This window comes from Triticum urartu, chromosome 4A, assembly GCF_056163025.1.
Source record: "Triticum urartu cultivar PI428250 chromosome 4A, HENAU_Tu73, whole genome shotgun sequence".
Taxonomy (NCBI): Eukaryota; Viridiplantae; Streptophyta; class Magnoliopsida; order Poales; family Poaceae; genus Triticum; species Triticum urartu.
Genome location: NC_141876.1, coordinates 22,504,230 through 22,529,321, shown reverse-complemented (window position 1 = coordinate 22,529,321; position 25,092 = coordinate 22,504,230). Strand labels below are relative to the sequence as shown.

The 25,092-nt window shown below is 46.5% G+C and overlaps 2 protein-coding genes and 1 long non-coding RNA gene across 5 annotated transcripts; all 3 read right to left on the bottom strand.

Annotated features, from left to right (window-relative positions):
• Nucleotides 1–454: 454 nt before the first annotated feature.
• Nucleotides 455–4,493, bottom strand: LOC125550335 (uncharacterized). The gene is made up of 2 exons (XR_015600161.1): nucleotides 4,428–4,493; nucleotides 455–1,949 (listed from the first exon to the last, which is right to left on the bottom strand). It is a non-coding gene; the product is annotated as an uncharacterized LOC125550335 (long non-coding RNA).
• A 907-nt stretch (nucleotides 4,494–5,400) lies between these two features.
• Nucleotides 5,401–10,089, bottom strand: LOC125550334 (pentatricopeptide repeat-containing protein At2g13600). Of its 3 annotated transcripts, XR_015600160.1 has the most exons (3): nucleotides 7,488–10,089; nucleotides 7,000–7,288; nucleotides 5,401–5,855 (listed from the first exon to the last, which is right to left on the bottom strand). XR_015600160.1 is itself a non-coding variant. In XM_048713305.2 (1 exon), exon 1 carries the CDS (start codon nucleotides 10,034–10,036, stop codon nucleotides 7,634–7,636), a length of 2,403 nt encoding a protein of 800 aa, XP_048569262.2. In that variant the 5' UTR covers nucleotides 10,037–10,089; the 3' UTR covers nucleotides 6,657–7,633. The 3 variants fall into 3 exon arrangements, 1 of the variants encoding a protein (XP_048569262.2); XR_015600159.1 differs by having other exon boundaries at nucleotides 7,000–10,089; XM_048713305.2 differs by lacking the exon at nucleotides 5,401–5,855 and having other exon boundaries at nucleotides 6,657–10,089.
• Nucleotides 10,090–11,447: 1,358 nt separating this feature from the next.
• On the bottom strand, nucleotides 11,448–14,001 carry LOC125550337 (uncharacterized). The gene is made up of 3 exons (XM_048713310.2): nucleotides 13,618–14,001; nucleotides 12,384–12,525; nucleotides 11,448–11,779 (listed from the first exon to the last, which is right to left on the bottom strand). The coding sequence occupies exons 1-3, from the start codon at nucleotides 13,929–13,931 to the stop codon at nucleotides 11,699–11,701; spliced, it is 537 nt and encodes a 178-aa protein (XP_048569267.1). The 5' UTR covers nucleotides 13,932–14,001; the 3' UTR covers nucleotides 11,448–11,698.
• Between the last annotated feature and the right edge of the window lie 11,091 nt (nucleotides 14,002–25,092).

The following is a 25,092-nucleotide window of genomic DNA, read 5'->3' as shown; positions in this document are numbered from 1 at the left end:
GCACTACATACATATGTTGGGACTTGGGAAATCTATAGAAGTAGGAGTACGTCCTATACAATACAAAACGTGCAATCAAACAGATATTGCACGTTGATACATACATGAACGATGACCACATCCCCTGCCTTAACTTGTGGCCAGCATTGGCAGGAGTACCACGCTTGTGTTCCTTAATTTTTGAAATGCAACTATTGCGATTTTAGCAACTATGGCTCAAGTTTTCCAGATAATCAGGATGTTCGTGTTGCAGTCTTCACGTGAGAATTGCAGCACGCGAGTGACGGTCGCATCTTGATTAATTCCTCTGCTTTTATATCGCTACTGTCAGAACCATTTTAATCTTCCGTTTTACTTTGGACGGTAAAATTAGTATAGTACGTAAAGTTAGCTTTGCCACGTTAGGCTGAGAACTGAATCAATTTAAGCATAAGAACCATCATAGCTAGTATGATATTATACTCAAAAGTCAGGTGCGCCACCTCAATGCACGTATATTTATTGAACTCATGGCGTTGAAGATTCTTCGGTTCCTCTTTTTCCAGGCATTCCACATGATGTATATAAGCTGTCTCATGCGCCTCCGCTTATGGTTACTATCTATATGATGCAAAATGCCATCCCACCAAGCATCTATTGTTGGTAGGTGAAGGGCGACTCCGGAGGGACATCGTTATCCACCCAAGCAAGCACCTGGTGGTGGACGGTGATCGTGAAGAGGCAATCCTGACATAGGTGGAGCACAGTCTCACGGCCCTAAGGCAAAGGTGGCAGATGGGGTCAAGTAGTCAACCCCGTTGCACCAACCGGTCCATGGTGAGAATCTTACCATGGAGGACAAGCCCATAGAAGAGTCTACATTTCCATTCCACATGGGCTCTCCAAATCTTCTCCGCTGAGAATTTTTGGTGACACCGATGAATTGTGCCAAGTAGGCAAAGCAAGAGGAGTATTGTCCGCTAGAGTTCCAAATCCAGGTGATGGCGTTCCGCCAACTGGGGTTAAGAGCAACGAAGTCGATGACGGTGGCCAAGGCAATGAACTCCCGAGTCTACTTAGGTATGTTTATAATCTTGTCACCGAGTGAGTCTATACAATGCGTTGTCCTATATTTTCGGGTTGCAATGCCAAAGAGTCGAGTGTAGTGGTGGGGAAGCACCCCGACCTTGCCAGTTGTCATGCCAGAAGATGCCTTTTTATAGCTTATAAGGGCCCTCCCATCCGTGACTCCAAGCCCGCCTAGCACCTTGGCGAGACAGACCTTCTGTTTACCAACGGCGATATACAATTCGTATTCTCTAGCAAACGAACATTATTTTTTCTTCGCGGGGCAAACGTTAGTCCTTTTAAGGAGTTCTATTAGAGTTTTTCTATTTGTGGATGATTTGTCATTTGTACTCTCAGGTTTGTGTTTGCATAATGTCGTATGCCACCTTCGCCTAATATTCCTTAATCTAAATAATGGGACGCAAAACCCCAGTTGATGATACCACCTTTTCAAAGAAGAAAAATCAAGATAATGAGAGCACAATATTAATAATCTAGGATCACAACAATCAGTAAGCTCTAGGCTGAGCATTTCGTATCACGTTGTCTGAAATGTTAAAAGCATCAATACTAAAAAAGAATCTGATAACCTAACCGAGGAAACACACCAATATGAGTTTTGACATGCATATATCCAAACAAAAAACATGTTGGCACTTGTTAATGATTAAGTGGCATCTCTTTGAATCTGACCAATTCTAAAGCAATCTAAATTCATTATATGACAAAACACACTTGTTTCGACTTAATATGTCACACCGAGTTAATCCTAAGGGCCTTTGGGACAATCTATTTTATTACAAGGTTTTGTTCCGAAGCAAAGATATCCACAGGAGGCCGGTTTGTTCGTCCTATTCTGATATTCAGGACCAAGATGTACTGGATTCTCTTTCCGATAGACCCTGAAAGAAGAAGAGAGGCTCAAATGCCAACGGACCTCTGTCTATTCTCTAATTCACCCAATCAAATAGTACTCGTTTTTGAAACATCTAGTGCCTTGGATTGTTGAGTATGAATGAGCAATCTCACTTTCACCAACAGGACACATTCTCATCCTTAGATTGATACTATTTCAACGCATTAGAGTTGTTCTTGTTAGCATTTGTAACATTGTAATGTTAAATCTCAGAGCAATTGGTAGGGTGGATGTACTTTTAACATGTTGGAACAAACCTTAACCATCCGATTCCGTTGATTATTTTTTTAATAAGAATCAATTATATACATTTTTTTCTTGAAATAGAGGTAAAGATTGCCTTATCTATTAATTAAGCAGAAAAGAATTGCTCAACTAATTATAGAAAACCGGGCAAAAATCGGAATAACAAAGGCCAAGCCCACTCCCATAGACTGAAACACACAGGGCAAAGCCCACCCTTATCGACGACAAGTCGATATTCGGCCAGACAACGCGGCTCCGACTCTGACGGAGAACTCAGAAGAATAAAATCAGGTACGGCTGACGCCAGGAAAGATCGCCGAACTGGCCACCTGCAGCCAGTCATCGTACACCACAAGGCCCCGCCGCTGCAGTTTCGACTCCATAACAACAAGCAAACCGAGGCAAAACCGTGGACACGCCGGAGAAGAGCCGACTACCGCAACCATTGACGTGTCACCGGCATCGCTCCCATCATTGTTGCCACAGAAGTCTGGTCACCACAGTGATTCTCTCGGGGCCGCCGCCCCGACATCCACCGCTCCGTCGCGCCCAGCGAAATCAACCGGCACCGCCTTCCGGGGCCACCGCCCCGACATACCACCGCTCCCCTCGAGCAGCAACACTGCACAACCCAGCCGCCCACAGCCCACGCTGCTCAGGGCAACCGCTCCCAAACCATGAACGTCGCACCACATCCGGGGTCGCCGCCCCGACGTAAAGTCAGACCGCCCCCTCCGAGGCGCATCAACCGAGCCGACACCCCTACCGCCCAAGCGGGACAAGGATGCCACCCAACCAATGTCGAGATAGAGCCCCGCCTCATAAAGCTGCCACTCACATTGTTCCCGAGATCGTCATCTCGACGTACAATCAGAAACCATCCGGAGCCGCCGCCCCGATGTCCACTGTCCTCGACGGCGAAGAGATCTGCACAAACTACAATATGCTGACTCTCCAAGGCGATGCCTCAAAGAAGGAACCAACGTAGCCGCCGTCATCGCCCGCTTCGACCATCCAAAGATAGGGATTTCTCCCGGAGAGTCGTGCAATGGAGCACCACGGCAATACCTTCAAAAAGGGGAACGACACCATGACCATGGCGCCGCTATTGCCAGCACCGACCTAAGGTCTGGACTTTTGCCCGGAGGTCCACCACACCTCTGAATCCGAACAGATCTGAAGCACTGCGCAACACACAATTCCCATGGTCGACATCCACCGGCTCCACCTTCCCGCTGCGCCAAGCTACCTCCGCCGTCAACCACCAAGCTCACGCGCACTCGACGCCAGCACCACGACGCCAGACCCCTTGAGCAGCCGCGCGCCCAGCATAGCAAAACTGCGCCCCTCTGCGCCGCTGCCCCCTGTTGCCATCCCACCGGAGGAGACGAGCGGTCCCGCCAAGATCCATGCCGCGCCGGCCCCTCGCCACAGTCGCGCGCCCGAGCCGCCCTACCGAGCGCCAGATCCATCGCGAGCACGTTCACCGCGCACACCACGCGATGGCCCGAGCCGATCCGCACCTCCGCCGCGCACTAGCCACCCGCGCGGGGCCTCCCTGACCGCGCGCCCACCACCGCACCAGATCTGGGCGCGAGGGCCTGGGATCCGCCGCCCTACCGGAGGAGAGGACCTCCCGACCGCCGGCGCCGCTCGCGGGACGAACCCCGCGCTGGCTCCCGCACGAACCAGCGACGGGTGCGGCCAGGCCCTGAAAAAGACGAAGCCCCGCCGCCGCCGCTGCCACACGGCCTTTGACCGGCAGCGGCGAGGGGAGGACGACAGGGAAGGGGCTGCGGGCGGTTGCTAGTTTCGCCGCCCGTGTCGCCCGTGCAGAGCGACGCGGGGGCTCAGCCTGTGCTTGCCTTTTGTAATTCTATACATTTCACTTGGCCTTTTGTTCATGGACTCCACTGACCATTACTTTCCAATTGTTATCTACATCTGAGTTGACCGTTTATCAAAACATGATGAGATGATGGTATTTTCTTTTGAGAACAAACCCGGGAACAAGACATGCACATTAAAATTCCAAACGCGAGAAATTTTAAGAATGCTTATACTCAACAAGAATCCAAAAATGTATGTAAGACCGAAAGAGAAGTTTGTATACTAGAATGAAACAAAATTGACGGTTCCCGGAGAAATTAAGTTTTCATACTAGAATGAAACAAAATGCATCGAACGAAGTTACTGGTGTGTAAGTTTGCTTTCGTACCGTTGCAAGTCCATCTCAATAAAACCATTCCCAGAAGTTATTGTTGGCAGCATTATTAGACCTTGTACAATGCAAGACGTTTAGTAAAAAATAAATTGAGTTTTTTTATCTTTACAGAAGGGGTGCCTAAATAAACATCTACCATGTACAGACAAACACCGGTGCTTAAGAAAAACCTAATTTATTTCTCTGAGCACCTTGCATTGTAAAAGATCTCAGGGGGCTTATGGTGAATATGGTTGCTTCGAACGAACAAACAATTTCACAATTTAATCCCAATATCATGATTGACATTTTTCTTCAGATAAGAAACAAAACGGTCAGGCCTGTTCCTCTTATAGTAATTTTCTCTCCTTTGGGAGTGAACACTAATTAATGTTTGTCTATCACGAACTAGGAGAAAGAAAAGAACTCTGTCTCTGGATTTTCAAGAAGAGGAGCCATAGCAGAGGCTACATCACGAATCCACAAGTAAAATTGCACAGAACAATCGAAGAAAGCGGCGAGTAATCCACACAATCTGCAACTAGGGCTCATATAAAGCTGTACTAACACTTGTTGATTGGCCGACTTCACACAATTTGCAGCTCGGAGTCATCACCATCACAGACTAAATCTCTCCTAACCAACCAGACATGCACCGAGGTAGGTATGATCTACTAGTATTCTCTCGAAGATGAAGCACTGCTGTACAGCCTGAAGGATGGATCCGGAGCCAACCGAAGCAAGGGGGAAAAAAACGAAGGACCTAACCTAGAAGCCGGCGGGGCCGCGGCCGGAGAAGGCGAGGGCGAAGAGGACGACGACGAGGTAGAAGAGGATGACGACGAGCTTCATCTGGAACATGGCGAAGAAGAGCTTCACCATGAACACCAGCAGCAGCGCGTTGAACACGATCGCTATCGCCGCCTCCAGGGGCTCCATCGCTCCTCCCTCCGGTCCCAACCGTCGCCGACCGACCAGACCGGTGGCTGAAAAGGCGGAGTGATTGGCTGTGCCCTGAAACTAAAGGTGCCCGTCAGTGAGAGCCCGAGTGGGGGCTCCGGAAGGGGCTGGAAGATGCAAACCTGTGACCTACTGGCCTGCGGCGGGTTGACGGCGACGCGTAGTCTTTGGTGCGGGGAATTCGCTCTCGGCGACGCCGATCGCGCGTCGGGGCAAGGAAAGAAAGGCGAGTCCGTCCGTGTGAACCTGCGCGGCAGCTGCCGAGGTGTCCCCCCGCTGAATCTTCGGATGGCCGACACGGAAGGTTATAATTAAAGGTAGGTCGAGCCTACGCGTACACACAGGGGACGCGGCCGAAGGACCCCCTTCCATGTCAGCTGTCAGCTTTTTTGCCACCGTCCGGCCAATTCCCGCGGTCCTGTCAGCTCGCTGGAATCGAAGGATCGGCACACTTTCCCGTAGACCGCGTGATGTCTACCAAATCTGTAGCGGCAACGTCAGATTTTAACCATGACAAATCAAACGTTATGGTAGTTTTCTTTAGCAAGCATGGCAAATTCTGGCAATTCTTTGTCAGGCTCGCTAAAGAAAATCACCATTCTCGTAACAACATAATTCATCAAGAAAAATGTTTGATCTGCCATGCTCAAAATTCTGACATTCAATTTGCAGTGAAATTCATTTGTACTAGATAATAGTCGTAAAAAAATCACACTATCAAATAATGTACTGCCTCTGTTCATAAATACAAGACGTTTTGCCAGTGAAATGCATGTTATTTTCCGTGGAAGAATTTTTCTGTTTTCTGCAACAACCGCCTGCGTGTTATTTTTTTTGGGAGACTCACTGCTGGGCCAAAGTACACTTTTTAGTGGAAAGTAAAGCTCCTGAAAAAAAATCCCTTACAAAAATAAGCTCATATCACGGAAAATGCCTAGATGTTCCTATTTTTAGCGAAAAGCCAGAGCCACTACCAAAAAGTATATACTTTTATAACAACGAAAAGTGCATACGACGGGACATTATTATTCTATATGACACCACGTCTAACCGATACCATACCACGTGGGCAGTGTGAATCTCGAAGTATAATGAGTCGTTTCTTTCCTTCTCGCTTTAGAGAACGAGGACCTCGTCCTCGTCCTCGAATGTGCAACTACCAGATAAACTTTTTGTTAGGGATGACCAGATAAACTTAGGGTGAAGCATACTAACTGGTACTGACAAAAGCACATGACAGTAGCTGTTTTGACATCTGAAAACAGCGAAACCAGAGCGGAGACAAGACACACAAGCACCAATGGTGCGCAATAAGAATCATGTCACAGCCAATATTTGATCTTCAGCAAAATTGTGACACCTACTCCCTCCGTTCCGAATTACTTGTCTCAGGTATGGATGTATCTAGATGTATTTTAGTTCTAGATATATCCATTTCTGCGACGAATAATTTGGAACGGAGGGAGTAGTAGTAGTTTGGAAGTGTAGTATGGGTTATGACCTCACCAACCCTACAGTTCTCACTCAAAAGTCAAAACGAAACACGGAGAGCAATTCGCTAAGCCAAATGTGGATAGGTCAGTTAATGAGCAGATTACCAAATGGACAAGAAGCATTATGATCACACCTGGAGATCTTTCTCAACTTGATGCCGCTTTTCCTCCTTGTCCAGCTGAAAAAATGCTGACAGGGTTTACCCATTCCAACAGCAGGTTCAAACACACTAGCTCGTCATACTCTATGCTTGGGCAGGCTTGTCACATGACACGCCTTCTGTGGTATATTTACATCCTCCAAAGTCCAAACCGTTCCAATTGGTCAGACAAATCAATGCATAGCAGTGGAGCCCAGAAAAGATGTGCTAGCAGGCAAATACGACACCGAGAATGCTGAGTCCCGTTTTCTCTGCTGTTCATCTGAAACCGATTCACGTCAAATCAAATCATATGAAGTACAGCAGAAAAGTCTACACTCCAGGTTATCAAGACCATGCAAAGCGATAATGCTCCAGGAGCAGGGTGAAGCATAGCATGGTGATAATACTGCTCAAAATCGTTGGCCAGCTAAATCAGCCAGATTTTCCAAGTATACTCCTCAGTGAGTGCAATCACGAACCTGCTATAGAATTTGCAGAGCAGATGTACATCAAGACAACCAACATAAAGGGAGCGAAACTCAAATTCCTCAAGATCATTCTCCGGAAGTAGCTCCATCTTGCTACCTTTATCTGTATGATGAACTGAATAAATGATCTATTTTGTCTAAGGCTGTCCACACTGGTAATCTACTGACGAAACAAAGTCAAGAGACGATTCCCACATTAGTAAATCCAAGATCTCGTTGATTTCCATTGACAGTGGATGCTTTGCTTCCCAAGAAAAGAAGGCGTGATATTGACCTCTTACTTGAACCCAGCTACACCCTCCATCTTTCTTGAGTGTGGTCCCTTTCATCAGTACCCTTATCCTGGCAGCATCTTTCCACCTTCCACATGATGCATACATATTCGAGAGTAGCACATAACCTGCTGTATTATCCTTCTCCAACTCATGAAGCCGCTTTGCAGCCCTCTCAGCAATCTCCTCATTCCTGTAAGTATTGCAAGCGCTCAGAAGGGCAGCCCATGAATTTGCTTCTGATTTACTTGGGGTTTTCATCAGAAGAGCTTCTGCCTCTGCCAAACGACCAGCTCGAGCTAGGACATCAACCATACAAGTATAGTGCTTCTCTTTAGGTGAAATACCCCATGCCTGCATTTTTTCAAAATAATGCATGGCCTGCTCCACCAAACCACCGTGGGAACAAGCAAATAGAAGAGCTAAAAATGTATGCTCGTTTGGCTTCATTCCAGTTGCCATCATATCCTCAAATAAAATAATAGATTCCTCCGCAAAACCATTTTCAGCAAGTCCTTGAATCATGGCAGTCCAAGTGACATCATTTCTTTCAGGCATTTGATAAAACATCCTCTTGGAGCTCTGTAAATCCCCCGACTTGGCATACATGTCACTAAGTGCAGTACCAATAAAAATGCTTTCCTCGATTCCTAGCTTGATGGTCTTAGCATGAGCCATCTTGCCCGTCACTAACGAGCACAAGTTTGCACAAGCAAGAAGAACACTCGAGAATGTAATTTCCCCTGGAACCTGACCCGAAGCCAACATTGCATTGAAAGATTTTAGCGCGTCAACAAATTGTCGATTTTGCGCGTAACCAGAGATAATTGTATTCCATGAAGCTAAATTCCTTGCAGGCATCTTCTTGAAGAGATACATAGCTTCTACCATTTTCCCGTTGTAGCTATAACCTGAAACGAGAGAGTTCCAGCACACTATGTTCTTTTGTGGGAGGGTGTCAAAAATCGTTTGCGCATCTCTACACTTGTTGCATTTGCAGTACATGTCAATCAGAGAGCTGGATACAAACACATTGGTGCTAGAGCCCATCTTTAGGCTACGGGCATGGATCCTCGCTCCTCCTCGCAAGTCCTCGAGACTAGCACAAGCACTGAGCACACTAGAGAAGCATGAAATGTTTGGCCTACAACCATCAGCCAGCATTTGACTGTACAGCTTCACCGCTTCTGCCGCATTCCCTCTCTGCTCATGCCTAGCAATCAAAGTACCCCAGGAGACCTCATTCCTCTCAGGCATTGCATCAAGAACCCGTCGAGCTCCGTCAAGATCACCCGACTCAGAGTACACATCAAGCAGTGCAGTCCACGAGACCACATCCTTCACATCCATCTCATCAAACACCTTACGGGCTGCATCTGCATCCCCCATTCTCAGATGCAGCGTGATCAAAGAATTTTGTACCTCGATGCTGCTCTCGAAGAAGTTTGATTTAATCGCCAATCCCACGATGGACATGGCTAGACCAAATTCACCTGCACCAACGCATGCCTTGATCATGCACACAAAGGTGATACCATTAGGCCTCACCCTGCAGCTGACCATTTTACGAAAAACGGCAAGAGCATTGTGGTGGAGCTCATTGCGCACAAAACCAGAAATCGTTGCCGTGAAGAAGGCCACGGAGCCGGACGGGCACTGCTCATAAAGCTCGACGGCCTCTGCCACACGCCCGCGCTTCATCAACGCATCCACCATGGTGGTGTACGACACGACGCTCCTCTCGGGCATTCCGTCGAACAGCCTGCGAGCGGAGGCGATGTCCCCGGCCTTGACGTGCTCGGACACCATGAAGTCGTACGTGAAGGAGCAGGCGGCGTCCGCGGCAACGCAGTCCCCGAAGGCACGGTCGCGCTCCGCGGCGCGAGCGAAGGCGGCGTATGTGGTGAGGAGGTGCGACGCCACGGAGCGGTCGGCGGCGACGCCGGAGCGCACGGTGTGCGCGTGCAGCGAGAGGGCGAGCGGCAGGCGGTCGGAGGAGGACGAGGAGGAGGCGGGCGCGGCATGGCTGGTGGCGGTGGCGCGGCAGAGGCGGAGGAGGGTGGCGCAGGTCTCGGCGTAGGACTTGAATGCCTTGGGCGTGGGGGCGAGCGGCGGGCCGTTGGCCAGGCGGAGCTTGAAGGATTTCAGCGGGAGGGTTAGAGGGACCTGCGCCTTCTCCAGCTTCGGCCTGGAACTGGAAGCCAGCTGTGCCGTCGCCGCCGGCGGCGGTGGCCGCCGCGGCCGCTTCGTGCGAACCGCCGCTCTCATTCTCCTCCCATGCTTCGAACTAGGAAGGAAATCGTTTCGGTTGTTAATGGCGAGCCCACACGCCCTAAACCCTAAACACAGACTACGCCATGTCACCGCATCATGTGAATTTTTTTTTGAATTTTCAGTTTTTAAAATATTTTATCTCTTAAATGGAAAAATCCGATTGAAAATCCGTTTTCATCATTAAATCCCTCGCGACGAGATCTTCGAAACTAAATCTCATATTAATATATTTCGATGAAATTTTTTTCGGTTAAAAATTGTCATGTCTATTGCACATGAATTGCAATGATGTTTACACTAAAGTTACCATGATATGTTTCAGCTATTTTCTTCTGCATTTAAAAGTAAATTTTGACATATTATAAAATGGGGAATTAAGAAACTAGACTTGTCATGCATTATAAACTAAAATTGCCATGATACATGCACTTAAAATTGCCATGGTTCATACAAAAAAATATTTTCATGGTCAAAGTACTGGAATTGTCATCATCAAAAAACTAAAATTACCATGATCTACAAATTAAAATTGCCGCATGGCAACTTTAGTTTAAGCACCATGACAACTACAGTGTAAACATCATGGGAATTTTTTGACAAAAAATCGTCAAAACATATCAACATGGGGTCTAGTTTTGAAGATCTCGTCGAGACAGATTTAATGGTGATAACGGATTTTTAATTCGCTTTTTTATTAGGAGATAAAACATTTTTAAGCCGAAAATTAAAAAGATTTGTGCTGATGTCATCTGTTCATACGTGGCAAAATGAATGGTGATAGAAACGTGCGGGTGATGTGCAAACGCCCACACGTGTGGGCGTTAGTTTTTTCGGAAAAAAAAAACCCTGGAATCCCTAAAAAAAATACCATGGAACCACCTGGAAAAAAATGAACCATAGAAGTTAGCGCATTCATCCCCACCTAAATGCGTCACTCAATGAGCCAAACTAGTTTTTTTCTTTTGAGCATATGAGCCAAACTAGTTGGAGAGAATTACATGAGGTGTGCTACAGCGCGACGAGAGGTTCAAGGCTGGATCCCTATATCTATGAGTCCAAAGAATAAAGTCAGAAACTCATCGCAAAAGGAAAAGTCAGAAAAAATATTATTAATCAGTACAGGGCTGGATGCGCCGAAAAAGCTTGACGTTTCGAATCCCAAATTTTCCATAAGATTGTTTGACATTTCGAATCCCAAATTTTCCATAAGATTGAAAGGGTCATAGAGGCCCAACGGAGTGAGCGCCTCACACCAAGTGTAAGGAGGGAACCGAGAATGCGAGTTGTCACCAAACTTATGAGGCAGGCAGTGGAGGAAGATATGAGCGGCATCTTCAACCAAGTTTGCACATCGAAGACAGTACCTAGACTTGTGAGCGAAATCAGACTTGTGAGCGAAATCGCATTTGGGAGCACGAAATCCACTCTCACACATTCACCTATATATCAGAAAGAAGTGATGACATGTACAATGCTGATCTTTTTCCAAGGTAGTGAGGCACACTCCAATGAAGAAGGAAAAAATGAGGAAGCAGCCGAGAAGCATGATTCTGTATTTTGATGTAGCGATTTTGTGAGGAATAAATTCTACATATCAGTAGTGCAACCTGCAGAACCATTTTCTATCTATCCCTGGAAATAATACTACAAACAAGGTTACATTTTCTCCATCCCGTAGGTATCTTCAGCACCGCTGGCCACCTTTTTCCTCCTCTCGGATATCATATCGGTGTATGCCTGACAAAGCCATAGGGTTAGTTCTAACTTAGTTCTGCGCCTGAAATTTGTAATTGCGTAGTAGAAAATAATAATACTGTGGACTGATGTCCAGAATACTTTCCGATCAAAGAATTCTACATGAAAGAAGAAAATGTCTGACGTTAGCACTTACCACAATCAGTTTGCTGGTAATTGTACTCCATCCGTCCGATAATGTAAGACGTTTTTGCAAGCTACATTGCTTGCACAAACGTCTTACATTATGGGACGGAGGGAGTAGTTTGTAAGTTTTCTTTTGTGTTGTTATTTGTAAATCTCTTTCTTTTTGTGTTGTTTAATAGTAATAACATAGTTTATGCGTCAAAACAGACAGGACTATCTAGCAGATTATCACTTATAACTTATAACAACATTAGTTTATATGTAAGAGTCATGTTAATGTCAAATAATAGGTTATTACCATCTTCCAGAATTAGCAGTCTGGAAAAATTTCCATAATTCTGAAAGAAAGTAAATTTAAGAGCGCAACACACTAGAACCTTTTAGGAAACCAAACCTCTGAACAATAATTTCAATAAAAAGAAATAACATAAAGAAAGGGTTAGAAAAATGGTGCAGAAACCTTAGGATAGGAGTAAAGAAATATGTACCACCATGCACATATTACAAAAGAAACTCCTCCGGTAATCACAGCAGAGTGGATGAGCACCCAACTACACGCAACTGCAACGGTTCCTGTTAGTAATATTGTCCAAGGCTGACACCTACAATAGAAAAAATTCAGAGGTCAATATTGGCGAAAAAAGATATGGTTGTAGTCACTAGTAAGAGGTTGAGACCATAAATGTTCAAAAAGGACGACAAAACAAGAACTGGTTGAAATATAATATCTGCCTTCTTAACTATCTTATATAATTCCTCAAAAATAAATTATAGTATATACAGCCTAGCTCCATTGCCACATAGCATTAACTGTTATAAAAAAAGAAATCGGAAAGGAGGGATCGTCCCGGGCCTCTGACTCGGGTGATGCACGCAGCCTTATTTATTGCAAAAAAATGTTACAGGTCAGAAAAAAGAAGTAAAAACCAGGCTGACAAACTGCAGCAAAGCACTACATGTTACAACCTTTATATGCTGATGAAACTTGAAAACGAGTTACTTGTTTACCAGGTAGTAAGAGAAGTGAGGCTGAATCGGTAGCATCAAGCATAGATATTTTAAGGCTACGTTACGCATTGTGGTGAACCGTGAAAACCCCGCTTGGTTAAACCGCATATAGATGGTTTGCAATGAGTTTAGAATTGTGCTTGGCTAGTAAAATACTACAAAAGAGATCTATCGACTCTTGTGATACTGCCAAATAATACTACAAAAGAGATCTATCGACTCTTTTTTGAAAGGTACTGTAAGAGTTAGTTAGATTCTAATTTGATTTGACAAGCATGAATCCTATTTTTGCACCACTTCTGCACATCATCTTACTAAAATAAGTTCAGTGCAGCCAGGTTTAATACAGTTCAGACACCGCAAACTCAGCCTAAATTGGCACACATCACTCAAGAGAACTCATAACTTGTTTACAGCGAACAGACAAATAGAATTTTGGCAGCAGTCAGATCATTAAAGGTAAAAGCGTAGTTCGTTCCAGATTCTGGCGACCATTTAAGCTTTGCAACAGTACTGCCGTACTATAATCTGGTCACAATACACAAGAACAATACTAACAAAAAACTAGAGGTATCCGCCTGAATAAATACAGGTAGCAACAAATCGAACTTTTGCGCCACAGCCTTCTTAAATTTCAGTTTCTTCTAAAGGGAAAGAAAGGAGGAAGGAGCTATCTGAAGCCATACCAAGCAGGCTTGGTGTCCCAGACGGAGTCATACTCGAGGGACAGGTAGTTGAGGTACCCGTCCATGTCGTCCACCACGCCGTCCTCCCGGAAGAACTCCGCCCCGCCGTTCTTGCCCCCCTTCTCCCCGCTGCCACGCGCCACGCCGGCGAGCCGCCGCCGGCCCCCGCCCGCGGCGAGCTGGGGCCGCGGCCAGGGAGAAGCGGAGGGGCGCAGGGGAAGCGCGGCCGCGGGTCTGGGCGGGCGCGGCGAGGAGGCCAGGCCGCGGCCCGAGCAGGACGGCGGCGTGGACGGGAGCAGGCAGAGCGCGCCCATTTCTTGGCTTCCGCTCACGTTTCGCTTCCAGCTTCTCCGGCTATCGTTTCGCTTCCTTCGCAATTAAGAAAATGGATGATTTGCCCCACTTTACAAAGGGTTAGATGATTTGCCTCAGGATTGTCTCAATGACCAGTGGCCCCGGCCCCACCCGGCAGCCTCTCCGGGGGTGCAAATTATCTAAGTGGGAAGTAAAGTGGGGCTGTACGGTGCGGCTGCGTCCAGCTTCTCCGGCTATCGTTTCGCTTCTTTCGCAATTAAAAAAATGATTTTTGAGGTGGGCTTCGCAGATCTAAACTTACAAGTGCTTGTTTGTACGGCCCCATTTCAAGCCCGGGACGGCCCAATAACCTTTCAGAAAATACAAGGGATCCTGATTTTTCTTTCTTTCTTTTTGCCCTTGTTTTGTTTGTGATAGGTCATGCCTCGTTTGAAATTTTCTGATTTCACCTTGTAGTTGTTACACTGTGTCATATTTGGTCCCATGGTTTCAAATTCGCTTCTTCCACCAAGGAAGTCTTCCCTTGCATCAAATCTAGGATCATTGCTCTTGTCCAAATCCCTAACCCCAGATGTCAAATATGTGACGCAAGAGAGATGAATATGATATAAATTTGGTATAAGGCGGGTCAGGGAGTTCGTCAAATAGAGATTGAGGCACACACACCGAGCCCAACTTGGTCGGCCATCGACAGGCATTCAAGCGAGTGCCCGTAACGGCTCACAACACTTTTTGAAACTCAGAAGAAAGTGACTTTTGTACATTTTTTTAATTCTTCCGAACAATTTATTGAATTTCAGACTTTTTGGAATTTTCAACACTTTTTGTGCCATTTTTTAAATTGTGAACAATTTTTTACATTTCAAATATTTTTTGAAAAAACTAACAATTTTTTAAATTATAGTTGTTTTTTGGAAAAGTGTGAACATCTTTTGAAAATTTCAAACACTTTAGGAGAAAGGTGATTTTTATAATAAAAATAATCTTTGAATTTTCTGATAATAAAAATGAAAACCCGAAAAGAAAACCAAAAAACCAGTAAATGAAACAACAAAAGAAAGAAAATCGGTTCGAGAAAGAGAAACTTATAGAAGGTTCCTAAAACCCATAGAAAATCGTACAGCAAAAACCAAAATCCTTACGCTGTGCTAGCTACATGGGCCTACCCACCCAGAGCGCTCCTAGTGTGTCGGTGCAAAGGGCGCCTACTTGACACAAAATGTGTCAATTGGGATTAGTTGGTGTGACTAATGTGTGTGTTCGTGCTAGCGGTGTGATTGCAGCGTCGTTCTTCTGAGTTAATTTTCTCCGTCCAAACCGTATCAAAAGAGACTTTCGACCCGCTTTAGCGGTTGTTGGTAGTTTCGTCTAGCTGGTTCGTGGACATCTCTGTCTCCTGCTATAGTTTCATTAATGAAATATAGGAGGGTAAACCCTCTTTTGAGAAGAAAAAAAACGTATCAAAAAAGACTTTCGACCCGCTTAATTCATATACTCCATGTGTTTCAAAATATAAGTATTTTTAGAGATTCCAATATAAACTACATACGGAGCAGGCGGGATGAATCTACATTTTAAAATGCGTGTATGTACATCTGTATTAAAATGCGTGTATGTACATCTGTATTAAAATGCGTGTATGTACATATGTATGTAGTCCGTTTTAAAATCTCTAAAAGGGCTTATATGTAGAAACGGAGGCAGGGAGTATAAAGCAAAAGAGCAATGCTACACGTACAGATAATTACGGGCAAAGTTTAATCATAGGTTGAGTTGGCTTAACAGAATTGGATAGAAGGAGAGTGAGGCGGGACCACCCCGGGTAGAAATGGGGAGGGGGGAGGGGCGAAGAGATTTAAGGGAAGGTCCCCGTAAATGCCTGTAAGAACCCATACGTTTAGGATTATTGAAAGCAAAACGCCCGAATGAGTCCGTCCCATTGGGTGACGGTTGGTCTGTCCGGGATATCCGGAGGCGATTGCGTTGGTGATCGCGATCGGGCCGATCCGTCGAGGGTTTCCGCCGGGAGCTTCCGGCGCCGGAATCCAGCCGCCGCCTGTGTGCTCGTGATTCGATCGTCTAAGCCCCATCCCATCCACCAGAGGCCTTCTACGCGCTTCCCTAGGGCGTGTAGTCGTAAAACACCTAAACCCTAGGAGGGGAAAGGGGGTCAGCGTGGGGGAGGCGCCATGGCTCTAGAGGGTGTAGTGGGGATGTTGAAGGGCCTGAAGCTTTCGGAGGAAGAGAGGAAGGGAGTTAGGGTTAGACTGTCATCCAAGGAGAAGGGGAAGGAGGCGGCGATGCAGGCTGTGGGGAAGATCATGTCAGAAAGATTGGCTCACCGCGATGCGATCTGTTTGTCTCTTGGCAAGGTTTGGTGCCCGATCAAGGGGATCGAATGCAGAGAGATTGGAGTAAATCAATTCCTCTTTACGTTTCTTCAGGAGTCAGGAAAACGCAAGGCGATAGAGGACGGGCCCTGGATGTTTGACAAAGATTTGGTGGTTGTTGAGGACTATGTGCCAAGTAAGAGGCCGGAGGACTACGCCCACAATAATATCCCAATCTGGGTTAGGGTTTATAACCTACCCCTTGGCATGATGAACGGTGATGCCGCAGAAGATATTGGCAATATCATTGGTGTCTTTGTGGAAGCGGATAGGGGGCCAGATGGGAAGGCGTTTGGAAGGTTCTTGCGTATTAAAGTCAGAATGCAAATTGATAAACCATTGATGAGAGGGTTTACTCTTGATGAGGAGCGGGAGGAAGATGGAGATGCAGGCACCGGGAAGACAGCCATGGTGAGTGGGGAGGAAGAGGAGGGCAGGGACTGGTGCAGACTGGAGTATGAATACTTGCCGGACTTCTGCTACACTTGCGGGATCATTGGCCATGGAGAGAAGGATTGCGCTACTAAACTGAAGAAAGGTGAACAGTCACAGTTTGGCCGGTGGTTGAGGGCTGACGTAGGGCAACGCAGAGGAGGGATGGAGGAGCGGCCATGGAGGCTTGGTGGTCGGAACTATAATGGACCCCGTAACTTTGGGCACAGCCGGTCGACTGGAAGATCTAGTAGGGGTAGTGAGAGCTTGTCATGGAGGAAAAGCGACTCGCGGTCGTCGGGGGGGGGGAGGATTTGAGGACAGGTAGGGAGGAAGAGGTCACCAGACCTATCAAGAAACCTGCGGTGCTGACTGACAAGAGTACCGCGAGGAAACTGGACCTTGACCAGGGGGCATTGGTGGTGCGAGAAGGGGTGTCGAAGCAGAAGGGGGCGGCTACGGCTGAGACGGGACAGGGTGTCAAGCCTCCGGGTGGCAAGAAATATAGGAAGAAGGGCAGAGATAGGAGTTTGGGAGATGATGGTAAGGAGGCTGCTGCGATCTTGGGGGAGAAAAGAGTTAGGATGGATGAGGAGGAGGAGAAGGGCAGTAAGAAGGGGAAGGTTGATGTGCTGATTCAAGAGGCCACTCGGGGGACGGATGTGCGTGCGACAGTTGCAAACGAAGATATATCATCTGCCGGGCTGCAGGAGCAGCCCCGCCGGTCGCCATGAAACTCATCGGTTGGAACTGCCGGGGGCTCGGGAATGGCCCGGCAGTTCGTAGCCTCCTCGAATTGGGGAGTGCGGAGGTGTTGGGGAACGTAGCAGAAATTCAAAATTTTCTACGCATCACCAAGATCAATCTATGGAGTAATCTAGCAACGAGGGGAAGGAGAGTGCATCTACATACCCTTGTAGATCGCTAAGCGGAAGCGTTCAAGTGAACGGGGTTGATGGAGTCGTACTCGTCGTGATCCAAATCACCGATGATCCTAGTGCCGAACGGACGACACCTCCGTGTTCAACACACGTACAGCCCGGTGACGTCTCCTACGCCTTGATCCAGCAAGGAGAGAAGGAGAGGTTGGGGAAGACTCCATCCAGCAGCAGCACGATGGCGTGGCGGTGGTGGAGGAGCGTGGGACTCCAGCAGGGCTTCGCCAAGCACTACGAGAGACGAGGAGGGAGAGAGGTAGGGCTGCGCCAACAGGGAGAGCAAATCACACACGTGTTGGGCAGCCCCAAACCTCAAGTATATATAGGGGAGGGGAGGGGCTGCGCCCCCACCTAGGGTTCCCTCCCTAGGGGTGGCGGCAGCCCCCAGATCCCATCTGGGAGGCGGCCAAGGGGGAGAAAGAGGGGGCGCACCTAGGGTGGGCCTTAGGGCCCATCTGCGCCTAGGGTTTGCCCCCTCTCCTCTTGAGGACGCCTTGGGCCTTGGTGGGAGGCGCCCCAGCCCATCTAGGGGCTGGTCCCTTCCCACTATTGGCCCATGTAGGCCTCCGGGGCTGGTGGCCCCACCTGGTGGACCCCCGGACCCCTCCGGTGGTCCCGGTACACTACCGGTGATGCCCGGAACAATTTCGTGGCCAAAACCATACTTCCTATATATCAATCTTTACCTCCGGACCATTCTGGAACCCCTCGTGACGTCCGGGATCTCATCCGGGACTCCGAACAACATTCGGTAACCGCGTACATACTTTCCCTATAACCCTAGCATCATCGAACCTTAAGTGTGTAGACCCTACGGGTTTGGGAACCATGCAGACATGACCGAGACAACTCTCCGGCCAATAACCAACAGAGGGATCTGGATACCCATGTTGGCTCCCACATGCTCCACGATGATCTCATCGGATGAACCACGATGTCAAGGACTTAATCAATCCCGTATACAATTCCCTTTGTCCATCGGTATGATACTTGCCCGAGATTCGATCGTCGGTTTCCCGATACCTTGTTCAATCTCGTTACTGGCAAGTCTCTTTACTCGTTCCGTAACACATCATCCCGTGATAAACTCCTTGGTCACATTGTGCATATTATGATGATGTTCTACCGAGTGGGCCCAGAGATACCTCCCCGTCACACGGAGTGACAAATCCCAGTCTCGATTCGTGCCAACCCAACAGACACTTTCGGAGATACCTGTAGTGTACCTTTATAGCCACCCAGTTACGTTGTGACGTTTGGCACACCCAAAACACTCCTATGGTATCCGGGACTTGCACAATCTCATGGTCTAAGGAAATGATACTTGACATCACAAAAGCTTTAGCAAACGAACTACACGATCTTTGTGCTAGGCTTAGGATTGGGTCTTGTCCATCACATCATTCTCCTAATGATGTGATCCCGTTATCAACGACATCCAATGTCCATGGTCAGGAAACCGTAACCATCTATTGATCAACGAGCTAGTCAACTAGAGGCTTACTAGGGACATGGTGTTGTCTATGTATCCACACATGTATCTGAGTTTCCTATCAATACAATTCTAGCATGGATAATAAACGATTATCATGAACAAGGAAATATAATAATAACCAATTTATTATTGCCTCTAGGGCATATTTCCAACAGTCTCCCACTTGCACTAGAGTCAATAATCTAGTTCACATCGCCATGTGATTAACACTCACAGGTCACATCACCATGTGACCAACATCCAGGAGTCTACTAGACTCAATGATCTAGTTCACATCACTATGTGATTAGCACTCAAAGAGTTCTGGGTTTGATCATGTTATGCTTGTGAGAGAGGTTGTAGTCAACGGGTCTTGCCATATTCAGATCCCTATGTATTTCGCAAAACTTTATGTCATCGTAGATGCTGCTACCACGTTCCACTTGGAGCTATTCCAAATTGTTGCTCCATTATACGTATTCGGTATCTCTACTCAGAGCTATCCGGATAGGTGTTAAGCTTGCATCGACGTAACTCTTTACGTCGAACTCTTCATCACCTCCATAACCGAGAAACCTTTCCTTATTCCTCTAAGGATAATTTTGACCTCTATCTGGTGATCTACTCCTAGATCACCTTTGTACCCTCTTGCCAGACATGTGGCAAGTCACACATCTGGTGCGGTACTCAGCATGGCATACCGTATAGAGCCTATGACAAAAGCATAGGGGATGACCTTCGTCCTTCCTCTTTCTTCTGCCGTGGTCAATCTTCGAGTCTTACTCAACTTCACACCTTACAACTCAAGTGAGAACCCCTTCTTTGACTGATCTATTTTGAACTCTTTCAAAAACATGTCAAGGTGTGTATTCTTTGAAAGTATCATCAGGCGTCTTGATCTATTTCTATAGATCTTGATGCCCAATATGTAAGCAGCTTTATCCAGGTCTTCCTTTGAAAAACACTCTTCAAACAACCGTTTATGCTTTCCAGAAATTCTACATTATTTCAGATCAACAATATGTCATCCACATATACTTATCAGAAGTAATTTAGTGCTCCCACTCACTTTCTTGTAAATACAAGTTTCTAGCAAACATTGTATAAACCTAAAAGCTTTGATCACTCCATCAAAACATATATTCTGATTCTGAGATGCTTGCTCTAGTCCATAGAAGGATTGCTGGAGTCAGCATACCTTTTAGCATCCTTAGGATCGACAAAACCTTTTATTGTATCACATACAACTTTTCTTACGAAAACTGGTAAGAAAACTTGTTTTGACATCCATCTGTAAGATTTCATAATCGAAAAATACAGCTAATGCTATCATGATTTCGACAGACTTAAGCATCGCTACGGGTGAGAAATTCTCATCGTAGTCAACTCCTTGAACTTGCGAAAAGACTCTTTCCCACAAGTAGAGCTTCATAGACGGCAACATTACCGCCCACGTCCGTCTTCTTCTTAAAGACCCATTTATCTCAATGGCTTGCCGATCATCGGGCAAGTCCACCAAAGTCCATACTTTGTTCTGATATATGGATCCTATCTTGGATTTCATGGCTTCTAACCATTTGTCGGAATACGGGCCCACCATCGCTTCTCCATAGATCGTAGGTTCATTGTTGTCTAACAACATAATATCTAAGACATGATTATCGTACCACTTAGGAGTAGTACATATCCTTGTCGACCTACGAGGTTCGATAGCAACTTGATCCGAAGCTTCATGATCACTATCATTAACTTCCTATTCAACAGACGTAGGCGCCACAAAAAACATCTTTCTGTGTTGCGTCACTCTCTGGTTGAAGTGAAGGTTCGACAACCTCATCAAGTTCTATCTTCCTCCCACTCAATTCTTTCGAGAGAAACTCCTTCTCGAGAAAGGACCCGTTCTTAGCGACAAACAATTTGCCCTCGGATCTGAGATAGAAGGTATACCCTACTGTCACCTTTGGGTATCCTATGAAGATGTGTTTGTCCGCTTTGGGTTCGAGCTTCTCCGGCTGAAGCCTTAAGCATCGCAGCCCCAAACATTAAGAAACGGCAACTTTGGTTTCTTGCCAAACCAATGTTCGACGTTGTCTCAACGGACTTAGATGGTGTCCTATCTAAAGTGAATGCAGCTGTCTCTAACGCATAACCTCAAAATGAAAACGGTAGATTGATAAGAGACATCATAGATCGCACCATATCTCATAAGGTTCGATTACGACGTCCGGACACATCATAACTCAGTGGTGTTCCAGGTGGCTTCAACTGTGAAACAATTCCACAATGTCTTAAGTGATTGCCAAACTCATAACTCAGATATTCTCATTGATCAGATCGTAGGAATTTGATCTTCTTGTTATGATGATTCTTAACTTCACTCTGAAATCGCTTGAACTTTACAAACGTTTCAGCCTTGTGCTTCATTAAGTAAATATACCTATATCTACTCAAATCGTCAGTGAAGATGAGAAAATAGCGATATCCACTGCACGCTTCAATTCTCATTGGATCACACGCATCAGCATGCATGATCTCCAACAAGTCACTTGCCCGTTTCATTGTACCTGAAAACGGGGTCTTAGTCATCCTGCCCATGAGGCATGGCTCGCATGTGTCAAGCGATTCAAAATCAAGTGACTCCAAACATCCATCGACATGGAGTTTCTTCATGCATCTTACGCCAATATGACTTAAGCGGCAGTGCCATGAGAAAGTGGTACTATCATTATTAACTCCACATCTTTTGGCGTGAACATGTGTATTACCATGACCGAGATTCAATGAACCATTCACATAGGGTGCATGACCATGAAAGGTATTATTCATGTAAACAGAATAACCATTATTCTCTAATTTAAATGAATAACCGTATTGCAATGAACATGATCTAATCATATTCATGCTCAACGTAGACACCTGATAACATTTATCTAGGTTCAATACTAATCCCGAAGGCAGATGGAGCGTGCGATGGTGATCTCATCAACTTTGGAAACACTTCCAACACACATCGTCACCTCGCCCTTAGCCAGTCTCCGTTTAGTCCGTAGCTGTTGCTTCAAGTTACCAATAATAGTAACTGAACCGGTATCCAATACCCTGGTGCTACCAGGAGTACTAGTGAGGTACACATTAATAACACGTATTTACTTTGTTGAAGTTGCCAGCCTTCTTATCTACCATGCATTTGGGGTAATTCCGCTACCAGTGACCGTTCCCCTTACAATAGAAGCACTCAGTCTCGGGTTTGGGTTCAACCTTGGGTTCCTTTACTGGAGCGGCAACTGGTTTGCCATCCATGAAGTTTCCCTTCTAGCCCTTGCCCTTCTTGAAACCAGTGGTCTTATTAAACCATCAACACTTGATGCTCCTTCTTGATTTCTACCTTTTGCAGTCTTAAGCACCGCGAACAGCTCCGGGATCAACTCCATCCCTTGCATGTCATAGTTCATCACGAAGATCTAGTAGCTTAGTGGTAGTGGCTAGAGAACTCTATCAATCACTATCTTATCTGGAAGTTTAACTCCCACTTGATTTAAGTGATTGTAGCACCCAGACATTCTGAGCACATGCTCACTAGCTGAGCTATTCTCCACCATCTTGTTGGCAAAAGAACTTGTCAGAGGTCTCACACCTCTCAACACGGGCATGAGCCTGAAATCCCAATTTCAGCTCTTGGAACATCTCATATGTTCTATGGTGTTCAAAACGTCATTGGAATCCCGATTCTAAGCCGTAAAGTATGGTGCACTAAACTATCAAGTAGTCATCAGGATGTGTCTGTCAGGTGTTCACAACATCCACAGACGATGTTGTAGGGGTTTGCACATCGAGCGGTGCATCAAAGACGTAAGCCTTCTATGTAGCAGTGAGGACACTCCTCGGACTACGGACCCAGTCCGCATCATTGCTTACAATATCTTTCAACTTAATCTTTCTCTAGGAACATATTGAAACAGGGAGCTACAACGTGAGCTATTTATCTACAACATATTTGCGAAGACAATTCAGACTATGTTCATGATAATTGAGTTCATCTAATGAACTCCCACTCAGATAGACATCCCTCTAGTCATCTAAGTGAAACATGATCCAAGTCAACTAGGCCGTGTCCGATCATCACGTGAGACGGACTAGTCAACATCGGTGAACATCTTCATGTTGATCGTATCTTCTATACGACTCATGCTCGACCTTTCGGTCTTCCGTGTTCCGAGGCCATGTCTGTACATGCTAGGCTCGTCAAGTCAACCTAAGTGTTTCTGCTGTGTAAATCTGGCTTACACCCATTGTATTCGAACGTTAGAATCTATCACACCCGATCATCACGTGGTGCTTCGAAACAACGAACCTTCGCAACGGTGCACAGTTAGGGGGAACACTTTCTTGAAATTTTAGCAAGGGATCATCTTATTTAAGCTACCGTCGTTCTAAGCAAATAAGATGTAAAACATGATAAACATCACATGCAATCAAATAGTGACATGATATGGCCAATATCATTTTGCTCCTTTTGATCTCCATCTTCGGGGCTCCATGATCATCGTTGTCACCGGCATGACACCATGATCTCCATCATCGTGTCTTCTTGAAGTTGTGTCGTCATCTATTACTTCTACTACTATGGCTAACGCTTTAGCAATAAAGTAAAGTAATTACATGACGTTTATGTTGACACGCAGGTCATAAATAAATTAAGACAACTCCTATGGCTCCTGCCGGTTGTCATACTCATCGACATGCAAGTCGTAATTCCTATTACAAGAACATGATCAATCTCATACATCACATGTATCATTCATCACATCCTTTTGGCCATATCACATCACACGGCATATGCTGCAAAAACAAGTTAGACGTCCTCTAATTGTTGTTGCAAGTTTTTACGTGGCTGCTATAGGTTTCTAGCAAGAACGTTTCTTACCTATGCAAAAACCACAACGTGATATGCCAATTTCTATTTACCCTTCATAAGGACCCTTTTCATCGAATCCGATCCGACTAAAGTGGGAGAGACAGACACCCGCTAGCCACCTTATGCAGCTAGTGCATGTCAGTCGGTGGAACCAGTCTCACGTAAGAGTACGTGTAAGGTCGGTCCGGGCCGCTTCATCCCACGATGCCGCCGAATCAAGATAAGACTAGTAACGGCAAGCAAATTGACAAAATCGATGCCCACAACAACTTGTGTTCTACTCGTGCATAGAAACTACGCATAGACCTAGCTCATGATGCCACTGTTGGGGAACGTAGCAGAAATTCAAAATTTTCTACGCATCACCAAGATCAATCTATGAAGTAATCTAGCAACGAGGGGAAGGAGAGTGCATCTACATACCCTTGTAGATCGCTAAGTGGAAGCGTTCAAGTGAACGGGGTTGATGGAGTCGTACTCGTCGTGATCCAAATCACCGATGATCCTAGTGCCGAACGGACAGCACCTCCGTGTTCAACACACGTACAGCCCGGTGACGTCTCCTACGCCTTGATCCAGCAAGGAGAGAAGGAGAGGTTGGGGAAGACTCCATCCAGCAGCAGCACGACGGCGTGGTGGTGGTGGAGGAGCGCGGGACTCCAGCAGGGCTTCGCCAAGCACTACGAGAGACGAGGAGGGAGAGAGGTAGGGCTGCGCCAAAAGGGAGAGCAAATCACACACGTGTTGGGCAGCCCCAAACCTCAAGTATATATAGGGGAGGGGAGGGGTTGCGCCCCCACCTAGGGTTCCCTCCCTAGGGGTGGCGGCAGCCCCCAGATCCCATCTGGGAGGCGGCCAAGGGGGAGAGAGAGGGGGGCGCACCTAGGGTGGGCCTTAGGGCCCATCTGCGCCTAGGGTTTGCCCCCTCTCCTCTTGAGGACGCCTTGGGCCTTGGTGGGAGGCGCCCCAGCCCACCTAGGGGCTGGTCCCTTCCCACTATTGGCCCATGCA

Coding starts and splice junctions, on each gene's coding strand:
- LOC125550334 (XM_048713305.2), bottom strand. CDS start 10,036: ATGAGAGCGGCGGTTCGCACGAAGCGGCCGCGGCGGCCACCGCCGCCG.
- LOC125550337 (XM_048713310.2), bottom strand. CDS start 13,931: ATGGGCGCGCTCTGCCTGCTCCCGTCCACGCCGCCGTCCTGCTCGGGC. Junction 12,526..13,617: donor TGGGACACCAAGCCTGCTTG/GTATGGCTTCAG, acceptor TTTCTATTGTAG/GTGTCAGCCTTGGACAATAT. Junction 11,780..12,383: donor TTCTTTACTCCTATCCTAAG/GTTTCTGCACCA, acceptor TGGCTTTGTCAG/GCATACACCGATATGATATC.